The sequence below is a fragment of the Bison bison genome, unplaced genomic scaffold, assembly GCF_000754665.1.
Source record: "Bison bison bison isolate TAMUID 2011002044 unplaced genomic scaffold, Bison_UMD1.0 scf7180017864332, whole genome shotgun sequence".
NCBI classification, from domain to species: domain Eukaryota; kingdom Metazoa; phylum Chordata; class Mammalia; order Artiodactyla; family Bovidae; genus Bison; species Bison bison.
Genome location: NW_011494904.1, coordinates 2,081,493 through 2,095,729, shown reverse-complemented (window position 1 = coordinate 2,095,729; position 14,237 = coordinate 2,081,493). Strand labels below are relative to the sequence as shown.

Sequence of the window (14,237 nt, the reverse complement as noted above, 5' to 3'; positions counted from 1 at the left end):
TTAACATCACCTTCAACATCACATAGCTAGTAAATAACAGGAGTAAAATGTGCATATGGGTCCAATGATCACGCATAGGTAGATACTTGCAGTTCTCCTGACCTTTCTGTTCTCCTGAACTTTCCCCTAAAGATTAGGTACTTTCTGAGTATAGAGACTGGCACAGAAGCTTCCTACAAATAAATAAACATAATAACAAATACAAATAAAACAAATAAACTTAAACAATCCTCCCTCCCTCCCCTGCCCAACTGTAGTGTGAAGACTTTACTTGAACAAGGCCCATTTTCTCAACCTCTGTGCTAGCCCGCATCCCATCCAGTTAGGACATCACAGAGGAACCTGTGCTAATCAGCAGGTTCCCACTGGCTATCTATTTTACACAAGGTAGTGTATATATGTTAGTCCTCATCTCCCAGTTTGTCCCACCCTTCTCTTCCTCACAGTGTCCGTATGTCTGTTCTCTCTCTCTATGTCTCTATTCCCGTTATGGAAATAGGTTCATCTGTACCACTTCTCTGGATGAAGCACAAGCTGAACTGAAATCAATAACCTCAGAAATGCAGATGACGGGCTTCCCTGGTAGCTCAGATGGTAAAGCGTCTGCCTCCAATGCGGGAGACCTAGGTTCGATCCTGGGTTGGGAAGATCCCCTGGAGAAGAAAATGGCAACCCACTCCAGTACTCTTGCCTGGAAAATTCCATGGATGGTGGAGCCTGGTAGGCAACAGTCCATGGGATCGCAAAGAGTCGGACATGACTGAGCAATTTCACTCATGCAGGTGACACCACCCTTACAGCAGTAAGTGAAGAAGAACTAAAGAAGCTTTTGATGAAAGTTAAAGAGGAGAGTGAAAAATCTGGCTTAAAGCTCAACATTCATAAAACTAAGATCTATGGCATCTGGTCCATCACTTCATGGCAAATAGATGGGGAAACAGTGGTAACAGGGGTTGACTTTACTTCTGGGGGCTCCAAAATCCGTGCAGATGGTGACTGCAGCCATGAAATTAAAAGACGCATACTCCTTGGAAGGAAAGTTATGACCAACCTAGACAGCATATTAAAAAAGAGAGACATTACTTTGCCAACAAAGGTCCGTCTAGTCAAGGCTATGGTTTTTCTAGTAGTCGCGTATGGATGTGAGAGTTGGACTATAAAGAAAGCTGAGCACCGAAGAATTGATGCTTTTGAACTGTGGTGCTGAAGACCCTTTAGTCCCTTGGACAGCAAGGAGATCAAACTAGTCCATCCTAAAGGAAAGCAGTCCTGAGTGTTCATTGGAAGGACTGATGTTGAAGCTGAAACTCCAATACTTTGGCCACCTGATGTGAAGAGCTGACTCATTGGAAAAGACCCTGATGCTGGGAAAGATTGAAGGCAGGAGGAGAAGGGGACGAGAAAGGATGAGACGGTTGGATGGCATCATGGACTCAACGGACAGGAGTTTGGGTAAACTGGGAGTTGCTGATGGACAGGGAGGCCTGGCGTGCTGTGGTCTATGGCTCACAAAGAGTGACTGAGTGACTAAAGTGAATTGAACTGTACCATTTTTCTAGATTCCACTTATATGCATTTATATACAATGTTTGTTTTTCTTTTCCTGACTTACATCACTGTTTGACAGACTCTAAATCTATCCACATCCCTACGAATAACCCAATTTCATTCCTTTTTAAGGCTGAGTAATATCCCATTGTACCTATGTACTACATTTTCTTTATCCATTCATCAGTAGATGGACATCTAGGTTGTTCCGATGTTCTGACTATGACTCCTCTAGACCTTGCCCCTGCCTGGAACGTCTTTTTGCTGAAAGTCACTCTTTTCTGTCCTAAGAAAGTCTTTGCATCCTTCCTTTCTTCTTTCCAAATCCTCTCCTTCAGATTTAATACATTTTTTTATTCTCAAGAACTTTTAAATTAACTGCTATAACATTTATGTTATTTCATCTGAGTAAGGATTTGTGAAGCATATTATTAGACTGTGAGCTCCTCTAGGAAGCGCTGTCTGGTTTTTGGTGGCTGCCTCTGCCACCCTTGAGCGGGCTCCCAGCTCTCAACAGGTGCTCAGTCTGTGGAGAAAGCGTCCTCCGGGGCGTCCTGGGAGCTGCCGTCCTCTCCTGCTTAGCGGCCCTTCAAGTACAGATCCCAGAGGAACTACTTTTCCCAGTGGCCGTCACCCCGGGGCCTCCCGAGACGTGCGGAAACGGGAAGCAGATGACTCCGCCTCCAAGCTCTGCTCAAGTGGCTGCGCTGGGCGGGTCCCGCCTGGTTCCCAGGTCAGCCGGAACCCATTCTCCGAATTCCGAACACACCCAGACTAGTCACTTCCCGGTACGCTTCCCACATTTCCAAGGCCGCACCTTCAACTTGGGCCGCCTGGGACCCCAGAGGCTCAAGCGCCGCAGAGAACGGCGGGCCCGCCAATCACGCTTCTTCTTGCCCGGAAGGGGCGGTGCCCAGGGCGCTTCACTCCGAGCGCAGCTTCGGATTGGCTGGGCCCTGGCTCGGCGGCGGCCCCGGATTGGCTGGGCCCAGGTACTCGTCGGCGGCGGGACTTTTCGGATGTGTTGGTGGCGGCCCGGAGGCAGCGGTTGGACTGATCCGGGCAGGCGCCGTCGGCGGCGGGACTAGGGACGCGCGCGCCGCAGACGCCGGGCTCCCGCCAGTGGCTTGCAGAGCTGCGGCCTTCTCCCCCCTCGCCTTCCCGGAGCCGCGGAAGCATGGACCGGCACCGGCCGCGTCTGCGTGCCCAGGCGCAGCGCTCGGCTGTCGGGGCCGCCTACCCTGCGTCCTCCCTGGGCCGCAGCCGCCGGGACAGCGAGGCGCCGCGCCGGAAGGGCCTGCAGCGCCCTCCGGCCCCCCGCGGCCCCGCGGCGCCTGCGGAGAAGCGCCCCAAGTTTGTAAGTTGGGCCTTGGTCCGGGCGGGCTGCGACCCGGTGATAGGTCCCTCGGTTTTCCTCAGCTCCTTTCCTCAGCTCCAGCGTGGCCGACAGCGTGGGCGGGTTCCCTGGGCGTAGCCGTGAGCTACGCTTTATTCTAGATCGTCAAGAGTTGCGGTCTCTAAACGGGTTACGACGGCAGGCCCAGTTCTATTTGGATCCTTTGACAAACACCTGATCACTGCCCCAACTTCCTAAGGCTGTCGTGAGAAGCAGCTTCAAGTATAAGTCCTGATGTCTCTCGTGCACTTTGCATTTTTAAGTTAAACTTTTCCTTTTTCCCATAGCATCTTAGAGTATGAGATATATGGAAGTGATCTTTACTTGATAGGATTGCTTTTCCCGCTTCATGTTTTAATTCCCAAGAAGAAGTTTTTAAAAGTAGATTCAGTTCCTTTCAGTTCAGTCGCTCATTCGTGTCCGACTCTTTGCGACCCCATGAATTGCAGCACGCCAGGGCTCCCTGTCCATCACCAACTCCTGGAGTTCACTCAAACATCTATCGAGTCGGTGATGCCATCCAGCCATCTCATCCTCTGTCGTCCCCTTTTCCTCCTGCCACCAATCCCTCCCAGCATCAGAGTCTTTTCCAATGAGTCAACTCTTTATAACTTTACGAATTGAAACGGCTTTTTTTTAAAACTTGGCGGGTCATGCAGTCACCGCTAAAGAATGTTATGTTTAGCTTGGAAAGAAGTCTGAGTATTTGAAACCTGCTATTCCGGTTGCTTCTCTTACTCACTTTAACGGTCAAAGAAGTGTCGTGATTAGCGCCTTGTAAATCTTTGTATTGGCACTAACTAGTGAAAGAACAGACAGAGAAGATTGTTTTGTTGTCTGTGTAAATAAACCACAAGCAAATTACATAGAGGGTTGATACATTTGGAGTGAGACAGAATTGAAAATTTAATACCCCTCCATTTTACTTAGGAATACAGAAAAACATTTTAGTCGTAGGTGAAATTTTAGAGTACAGCTTGTTCCTTCTGTGAACATTGTTAGAAATATGAGTCAAGATACACAAATTAAGGGATGAAGGCTTGTGGAGGAGGAGTGAGTAGCTACATATAACAGTCAAAAATGATACATGAATAAAACAGAGCAGAGCCTGAGATGTATCAGAATATTGAAAATGAAGGACAACATGGATTAATGATGCAAAATTAAGTATAAAGTTGGCCATCAGTTCAGTTAGTTCAGTTCAGTCGCTCAGTCGTGTCCGACTCTTTGCGACCCCATGGACTGCAGCCTACCAGGCTCCTCCATCCATGGGATTTTCTAGGCAAGAGTACTGGAGTGGCTTGCCATTGACACTGCTTACTTTACTCTTTTTCTTCTCTATTTGGCATTTATGGTTATGTGCACCTTTGGACTACGTACACTGACTTGCACCCGTGGTAGAGTGGTCTCTCCCTCTGTGCTTGTTAAATTTTGTGTTGATAATTTCAATGCTTAGTCTTAACCTGTCTTCTAGGAGGCCTAACTGGGGAGAGTTTTCTTTGGGCATGATCTGAGTCTATGTCTACCAGGAGCCTGAAAGAGCCATCTCTCCGTTGGATTGGACTCTTAGAGGGCCTGGAGTTCCAGGGTCAACTCTAACTCTCTAGCCTAGGCTCAGTATCCCAGTATCAAGGTTACCTTCTGAGCAGGCGTTCCCAGCCCGCCTGCTTCTCGCTGTTCTCAGTCCCACTTCACTGACACTTGCTAATCGGTTGAAGGGTGATTTTGGACACTACTCCTTCCTCATGAGATCTCAGCAGTGCCCCAAATAGTGATTGTTCTGTCGTTCAGTCTGCTGTACTGCTGGACCTCAAGTCCGTTTTTGGCTTTCTCTTGATTTGGAATGAAGATGCTAGCTAGTCTGAATCCCTCCGGGTCACATAGTCATTAGGTCACCTGGTTGCTTTTGACTGTAACAAGTCATGCAGGTTGGTGATAATGTGCGTGACTGGTGTTTGCAAGCCGCAGAGCTGCAAGCTTGTGTGGAACTGCGGGTAAACTGGCCACTGGCTCCTTAGTGTAAGAAGGTAGGAGCTCTGGTCCCCACTGAATTTCTGTTGTACTTTGAACCTAGATAAAGCAGACGAGTCCTTGTTTTCTGTTACTTGTATAGTTGTGGGCCTCTAGTTAGTTTTGAATTGTGTATACACGTCTGTACCATAGACCTTCTCCCCATAGATGTATGAAAATACTAGAGATTTGTCTGTTGTAAACATAGGATAGTTTGGCTGCACAATAAATCAGCTTCTTTTGGGCTGCTTGTGAACTCACCCACTTGGTTTCAGCAAGGGATGTGGCAAGCAGCGTGTGTGTGTGTGTGTGTGTGTGTGTGTGAGTGTGAGTGTGAGAAGGTCCTGGGGATAGTTACTGGGGACAGCGTGCCACCAGTGGAGGCTGGAAGGACAAGGCAGGAGCCTGGGTGAAGACTTCGTGAAGGTGAAGAGAATTCAGTAGGATCATTAAACTGGTACTTGCCCTAGGTCACACCATTCGTACCTGGACCCAAGTTCTATTTCCCTTCTAGAACAAAACAAAACGGTTTCCTACTCATTGTGAAAATTCTTCAGTGACACTAGGCGTTTAATTCTTACCTCCCATTACTAGAAATGCACAGTAGAGATGGGGACGCTCCCAGATCCAAAGCGAGAGCAGGACGTGTGGCTTCAGGTGGTCTCCATCTCCAGGATGTGGGTCCCCCTTTGAAAGGGGGCCTGTAAATTCTGTGATCCAAGCTGGCAAAGTAGCTCATCTTTTTCAGTTAGGATATCCTTTAAGAGTTCTCAAAGACTTCAGTGTAAATTTCATATCTCATCTTATGGTTTCCATTGTATAGATTGTTATTACAGTATCTAGTTCTGTCATTACAGTATCCTCAGTTTTGAAATGAGAGCTTTTTCACCAGATCCATTAACATCTGTATGTCTACTGTGGTTGATCATTGTTAGTGATAACAGTTAACCATAATGAGCCAAGCACTGTTTTAGGTGTGTCATAGATTTCAGCTCCTGTAATCTGTTTAACAACCCAGTGAGGTAGATACTATGAATTAGCCTTGTTTGCTAGAAGGGGAAACTGAGGTACAGAGGTTAAACTGCCTTTGCTTGCATTGTTGCCTGGGGCCGAAGCTGGGATTTGACTCCAGGGAGGCTGGCTCCAGAGGACACATCCTTAGTCCCTGTCCTGTGTTACTCTCCCATGCTAGTGGGAGTTTTACTAGTTACTGCTGCGTTTTTCAGAGAAGACAATGGCACCCCACTCCAGTACTCTTGCCTGGGAAATCCCATGGATGGAGGAGCCTGGTGGGCTGCAGTCCGTGGGGTCGCTAGGAGTCAGACAGGACTGAGCGACTTCACTTTCACTTTTCACTTTCCTGCATTAGAGAAGGAAATGGCAACCCACTCCAGTGTTCTTGCCTGGAGAATCCCAGGGACGGGGGAGCCTGGTGGGCTGCCGTCTGTGGGGTCTCACAGAGTCGGACATGACTGAAGTGACTTGGCAGCAGCAGCAGCAGCAGCTGTGTTTTTCATTCAGGAACCATTAACACTAGTTAGTAATGTCTTTAAGCGATATAGATTTAGTGATTTCCTGATTGTAAGCATGTTGTGAGATGGGAAGAGGTGTTAGGTTGGAGGACTTTTGCTTATTGTACTGGGAACTTGAGAACTGGAATTGGGGTGGGCTTGGTGAGAATCCTGTCTGCCCACCTCATTTCCTCGGGCTTCTTTGGAGGTAGAAGTGGTTGGCTGAATAATGATCCCCCCTCAAAGATTCAGCTCAATTCTGTCCCTCAGTTGTGTCCAACTTTTTGTGACCCCATAGACTGCAGCACGCCAGGCCTTCCTGTCCATCAACTCCCAAAGCTTACTCAAACTCATATTCATCGAGTCCGTGATGCCATCCAACCATCTCATCCTCTGTCGTCCCCTTCTCTTCCTGCATTCAATCTTTCCCAGCATCAGGGTCTTTTCCAATGAGTCACTTCTTCACATCAGGTGGCCAAAGTATTGGAGCTTCAGGTTTAGCATCAGTCCTTCCAATGAATATTCAGGACTGATTTCCTTTAGGATGGACTGGTTTGATCTCCTTGCTGTCCAAGGGACTCTCAAGGGTCTTTTCCAACACCACAGTTCAAAAGGATCACATCTTAATTTCTGGAGCCTGGTTACCTTATGACAAAAAACGACATTGCATACATAATTAAGTTTAAAAAAATGGAGATATTCTGCGTTATCTGGGTGGGCCCTACATGCAAACACATTTACTTAGGAGAGGAGGTAAAGGGAGATTTGACTACAGAAAGGAAGAAGGTGAGGTGACTGCAAGGGAGATCCAGTGACACACTAAAGAATGCTGCAGTCATCAGAGGCTGGGAGAGGCAAGGGGCTGCTCCCCATAGAGCTTCCTGGGAGATTGGCCCTCCTGACACCTTGATTTTAGCCCAGTTGAAAACATTTCTGTTGTTTTAAGCCATCAGGTTGTGGTATTAATAATTTGTTACTGCCGCCACAGGAAACTAACGGCAGGTGTGGTTATGAGGTTGACCACATTGAAAGTTGGCTTCACAACTTGTAAGTGTATGCTTTAGGAGAACCATCAGATCATTTAAATCTCTTCTTGTGCTATCAGTTATTTTAGATTTGTGATCTGAGTGAAAAGATGACCACAGTTTGGTTTCCTGGAAAGACTAGAACCTTCATTCATCTTGCTGTGCTGTATCTTTCTCATAAAGCGACTATGATAATGATACAGGCGATTTCTGTGTGCTTAGTTTTGAATTAATTTCTTCATTGAGTCCTCAGAAAAGTGATGCTTTCAGTTGTCCTAGATTTGTACTGTCAAGAATTGGAGATTATGTTCTTAGCTGAAGGCTTTAGGCATCTGGATTTTATTCATATCAAAACTCCACCTACCCAGCAGGCACAGAAACCTATTTAAAGTAAAATCGCTTTATTCAGCCCAGTCTTCTAAGCAGAGTTGTCTTTCGGTATCCACAGGGGATTGGCTCCAGGACCCTCCTTAGATGCTAAAATCCATGGATGCTCAAGTCCCCTGCATAAAATTGCATAGCATTTGCATATAACCTATGCACAGTGTGTTAGTCGCTTAGTTGTGTCCGACTCTTTGAGACCCCATGGATTATCCTGTGGCAAATTCAAGTTTTGCTTTTTGGAACTTTCTGAAGCTTTTTTCCCCAAATATTTTTGATGTGTGGTTGGTTGACTACTCGGACTTGGAACCTGCAGATAATAGAAGGTTGAATGTAAATTGCTCTGAATCATCTCAGGCTTTCTTTTCTTTCTATCCTTCCAATAGAAAAAAATGTTTACTTTTGTTTGTTAATATGACTTATTAAAATAAACAAAATATATCCAGTGGCTTTTGGGGAGTATATTAGCTGCTGAAAATAGATGATAGATGGTACATACACTTCTGGATCATGTGGATCTTTGTGAGTAAGAAGGGGTGGGAGCAGGGATGATTGTTTTAGAGAAGGGCTTAATTGCTTTTTTCAAAGACTCATGTCTTTAATTATGAAGCAGCAAACTGACATACATTTATTGCACTGTGAAACCTTGCATCTCATCTAGTCTGTCTTGCAGCAATTGCTTCTGAACAGATGTTACCTGAAACACCTTTGTGCAGTTGGTAGAATGCTAAAATTTGTCATGCTTTTATTATTGTTGTCTTAAATTAACTCTGCTTTATGGCATAACTTTATTGCTGTGTCCTAGAATCTTTATATATTTATTGCCTTATAAATTGGATTTAAAATTGGCTTTTTATATGGAATGTAAATTAACATGTGTATAACTTGTTTATGCTTACAGAATAATACAAGACAAAACTGCTTTGTCTTACACTAATGCAGTTGTCTTTAACTCAGCACATAGTATACTGTCTCCAAACTTGGAATGAAATGAATGCTGCAGAATGTGCTTACCATCACACTCTGCTTGTTTATCGCAGAAACTAATTTGACTTTTAGATCTATAAAATATAGATTAAGCATAACCTTTTACTTCATGGGATATTAAGGATCAAAGCATGAGCTTTCTTTGAACAGGATCTACAAAGGTAACTCTCTCTCAATAGCAGCAGGGTGGCATTGAAACCCCTTAGCGCTGAGAGTAATTTTCGCAAATAGCAAATCACATAATGACTGTTAACTTAGGGGAGAATTTAAGAGATTCAGTAAGTTAAGTTTTGATGCTGGAGTATTCAGAGTACCGTCTAATGAAAACTACTTGGAAATGCTTGCCGTAGATTTTGTTCTTCAAACGATCCACTGCCACCCTTTCTCACAAATTTTCTGTAGAAGAGACATTATGAATAATTTTTCTGGGCAGTGACTTGTATCACTTTTAGGGCTTGGGTTCCCGCTGAGTCACTTATTAGCTGTGTGAACTCAGGCGAGTTGTTTAACCTCACTCTGTGCCCGTTTCCTCATGTGTAAAAGGAAGCTGTTGGGAAGATTAGAAATTAAATGTGATGGATTGTGAGGTACCTGTAACAGCCTTTAGCCTCTATCTAAATATTTACGATTTATAGTTTTGTTGTTGTCATCATTGGTAGTAATAGTAGTAGTGGTAGTACAATTTTTGTGTAGGCTTTAGGGCATTGGGAACATTACAGTGCATATTTGAATAACTTATATTGGGAAATCTTAATTGGGCCATACTTTTTCCTCAGATGAGATGGAAGCATTCTGTTCCCTAGTTTTACCCTGACATTAGCTGACATGCACAGTGATGGAGACTTCTGATTCTTACCACTGAAAGGTCAGAGCAAGTTTCTGAATCCTTGGGAGGGGAATGTTTTTATTTGTAAAACGAGTTTCATGCAACTATGAAACTTGAGTACCAATGAAGCTTACAAAAAGGAACTTGCAAAGGAAACAACCTCAAATTTAGGGAAAAAATTCTTGTGACACTCCATTGTGAATTGAATGATAGTAAAAATAATGTTACTTACATATGTATATATAAAAAGTTAAGTATAAATCTTTATGCTTTTGGCTCTTTTACAAAACAGATTTATATATAAAATCCAAAAGAAAACTATAAAAAACCAATAAAGTTTAAGTTGGTAACACTGATTTAATGTAATTGATGATTTTTGTTGAAATTGCATCCTCATTATTAGATTTAATAGTGGAAAGATGTGTGTGGTTTGCTGGGTTCCTTTTGTCACCTTGGCTCTTGGGGCAGAAGTGGAATTCCAGAGCTGAGGAGGCTCAGCACAGACCGGAACATCCAAAGGTCCAGCTCCACATGGTGGGTGGAGTCCTGTCACCGAACACCTTTGTCCTTCTCATGAGGCCTGGGCTTGACGGTCTAAAGTGAACAGTCTCACTGGCTCTTCTGGCTGAAGTAGTGAACTCTTGTAATGTGTTTATGATAAAAAAGAGCCATATGTAATTTTTTTTAAGTAAATTATATGAAACTGTTGAAAAAGAGCAGAAAGAATTGGAGCCAAGGCCACCAGACCCTGTATTCATTTTTTCTTAACTTTCTGTAGCTGTAGGTTTATTGTTCCTTGAATAGTGTCATTTTCGAATTATACCGCTTTTTGGACCTGAATTCTTCCAAAGTGTAGGAGTTGTGAAACCTTGGTATGCTGTCCATGTTGTTGGGCCTGCTGACACCATGTTGGTAGTGCACATAAATGCAGGCGTGTTCACCAAAAGTGCCTGAGGGAATGTGGTTGAGAGAGCTTCCCTGGTGGCTCAGCTGGTAAAGAATCCACCTGCAATGTGGGAGACCTGGGTTAGAGCCCTGGGCTGGGAAGATCCCCTGCAGAAGGGAACGGCTACCCATTCCAGTATCCTGGCCTGGAGAATTCCATGGACTGTAGCAGCTTTCACTTTCAGATTGTCCAGGACGTGCTTGGTGGTGATGGTTTAGTCACTAAGTTGTGTCCGACTCTTGTGACCCCGTGGACTGTAGCCTGCCAGACTCCTCTGTCCCTGGGATCTCCCAGGTGAGAATATTGGAGTGGGTTGCCATTTCCTTCTTCACCAGAATGGGCTTGCTTTATTTCTAATGTTTAATATAATCTTAAAAAAATAGAAAGTTTTAAAATTCTGATAGAATTGGAGAGTCTGTAGAAGGGCCCTGCAGACCTCAGTTTGAGGAACTTGGAGATGACTTAAGAAGTTAGGAGAGTCCCCGAACAAGCAAAAGTTTGTCCCTTTGTTTAGTGTTTCATTTTGTGATGAACTAAAAGTGATTAGTAAGTATTTATCAGTAGCGGACCAGAAGTGATTAGTATTTATCAGTAGTGAAAGTAAAGTCGCTCAGTCATGTCCTGACTCTTTGCGACCCCATGGACTGTAGCCTATCAGGCTCCTCAGTTCATGGAATTTTCCAGGTAAGAGTACTGGAGTGGGTTGCCATTTCCTTCTCCAAGGATTGTATATAATGTGCTTTAAAACAGTCTACCTCTAAATGGTTTTCTGAGGGTCAGCATTTCCCTTGCAGTCTTTAAAAAATACATTTTATCTTACAAAAGTGGTACAGAACACCATGTACTGCTCACCAGTGAGCTTCAGAAGTGAAACATCATAAATCCTACTGAAATGTTCATTTCTTCCCCTTCTGTCTGTGTCTCCTTATTATCTTTGCTTTTCATTTCTTTGAAATAAGGGCTTATGTGATTTAAACTTTTTTTCCATTTTAATTTTTTTTGGTGAGGGGGTTTCCAATTTATATATATCTCTTTTTCCCTAAAAATAGACCCACCAGAGCACCTGACCTGCCTCTTGAGAAACCTATATGCAGGTCAGGAAGCAACAGTTAGAACTGGACATGGAACAACAGACTGGTTCCAAATAGGAAAAGGAGTATGCCAAGACTGTATATTGTCACCCCGCTTGTTTAACTTATATGCAGAGTACATCATGAGAAACGCTGGACTGGAGGAAACACAAGCTGGAATCAAGATTGCCGGGAGAAATATCAATAACCTCAGATATGCAGATCACACCACCCTTATGGCAGAAAGTGAAGAGGAACTAAAAAGCCTCTTGATGAAAGTGAAAGTGGAAAGTGAAAAAGTTGGCTTAAAGCTCAACATTCAGAAAACGAAGATCATGGCATCCGGTCCCATCACTTAATGGGAAATAGACTTCCCTGTGTGCTAAGGGCCTTGGGATATTCCCAGATAGCTGTGGTCTGTGTCAGACCTTCAAGGAAAAGATAGCTAAGTAACCTGTCCAAAACTCATCAAAGAAATTATTGCTAATTCTAGGCTATTATAGATGTTAAAAAAAAAAAAAGTATATGCTTTTTTTGGAGATAATTTTCTGGTGTAGAATTTCTTAAAACTCTCAGTAAGATATTGATATGTGGATCGATCTAATTGTAAGATACATAATGTTACATTTATTTTTCCAATTTATTTTGAGGTATCTTTACAGGATGTGGGGGACTTTTTCCTGTAGTCACTGCATTTTGCTGAGGTAGGCTGTTTATTTGGGTGTCATAAAAATGAAACTTTGTTAACATTCAGTCTTTAAACAGGATTTGCAAATTGGTGGCATTAATTATGGATTGTGCTATGGTATTAAACTGTTGCTGTTTACCAAAACTTTGGATGGAATGCAATTCAAATGACAATTACAATTCATTTCTAATGAAAAATTTGACAGCCTGAGAAATGAACATGAAAAATAGAATGCACATAATCTATATTCAGAAATCCAATGTGACAGTTTCATTTCTTTATAAAAAGTGATGGTTTCCATTAAAACCATGTTCTCACTGCACTCACCTCTCTTCTGAGGGTATTATTTTGCTCTTATTGATATGTTATCTCCAGCCTGCTCTAGTTGCTATGTGCATATGTTTGTAAGCTTTGAAAGTCATTTTCTCTTGGTGGTGCCTGATATAGGCTTAAGCTTACAATGTGAACGCTTGGTTAATTGAAAATCTATGCAAAACTGTTCTTGTAATCTTACACCACCTGATTCACTAATCTATTCATGATTAATTTACATTTAAATGTTATCAATATACCTTTAATGTCTATTTTCTTTTCTCTAAAAGATTGCAGTTGGGGGGCGGTGAGGGCATGTAAGTGTGTGCTTAGTCGCTTGGTTGTGTCTGATTCTTTGCGACCTCATGGATTATAGCCCACCAGGCCCCTCTGTCCATGAGATTTTCCAGGCAGGAGTTCCAGAGTGGATTGCCATTTCCTACACGAGAGGATCTTCTTGACCAGGGATCGAATCCATGTCCCCTTTGCAGGTGGATTCATTACCGCTAACACCACCTGGGAGGGCATGCAGAGACACATCTGGGTCATGGGAGGACTGAGCCTGCTGACTCAGGACCTCCAGAGGCCTGGCAGCGTGGCTTAGAACCTACCTCCCGCCCCTAACCGCTGTGCTAGAGAGGCTAGGGTTATATGTCCTTGGGTGAATTAGCTTCTGTGCCTCAGTTACCCTGTCTGTAAAATGGAATAGATAGTCATAGTATTGTGAGGATTAGTCGAGGTAATGCTTGTTATGATAATAGCTTGGGCACAAAACTAGCAGTTAATACATGACAGCTGTTATTACAGCTCTTTCTGGAATTGCCATGGGATTAGGGTCCGATAAACTCATTGAAAAATAGTGGAAAATTCTGAAAGAGATGGGAATACCAGACCACCTGATCTGCCTCTTGAGAAATTTGTATGCAGATCAGGAAGCAACAGTTAGAACTGGACATGGAACAACAGACTGGTTCCAAATAGGAAAAGGAGTACATCAAGGCTGTATATTGTCACCCTGCTTATTTAACTTCTATGCAGAGTACATCATGAGAAACACTGGACTGGAAGAAACACAAGCTGGAATCAAGATTGCTGGGAGAAATATCAATAACCCCAGATACGCATATTACACCACCCTTATGGCAGAAAGTGAAAAGGAACTAAAAAGCCTCTTGATGAAAGTGAAAGTGGAGAGTGAAAAAGTTGGCTTAAAGCTCAACATTCAGAAAACGAAGATCATGGCATCTGGTCCCATCACTTCATGGGAAATAGATGGGGAAACAGTGTCAGACTTTATTTTTTTGGGCTCCAAAATCACTGCAGATGGTGACTGCGGCCATGAAATTAAAAGACGCTTACTCCTTGGAAGGAAAGTTATGACCAACCTAGATAGCACATTCAAAAGCAGAGACGTTACTTTGCCAACAAAGGTTCATCTAGTCAAGGCTATGGTTTTTCCTGTGGTCATGTATGAATGTGAGAGTTGGACTGTGAGGAAGGCTGAGTGCTGAAGAATTGATGCTTTTGAACTGTGGTG

At 43.6% G+C, this 14,237-nt stretch overlaps 1 protein-coding gene across 1 annotated transcript in view; it reads left to right on the top strand.

Annotated features, from left to right (window-relative positions):
* The first annotated feature begins 2,495 nt into the window (after positions 1-2,495).
* The window catches only part of DIAPH3 (diaphanous-related formin 3), a 563,671-nt gene continuing 551,929 nt past the window's right edge, over positions 2,496-14,237 (top strand). The window contains exon 1 of the mRNA XM_010853857.1: positions 2,496-2,905. Coding sequence (XP_010852159.1) covers positions 2,726-2,905 — 180 coding nt within the window. The 5' untranslated portion in view covers positions 2,496-2,725. The remainder of the gene's footprint in view (positions 2,906-14,237) is intronic.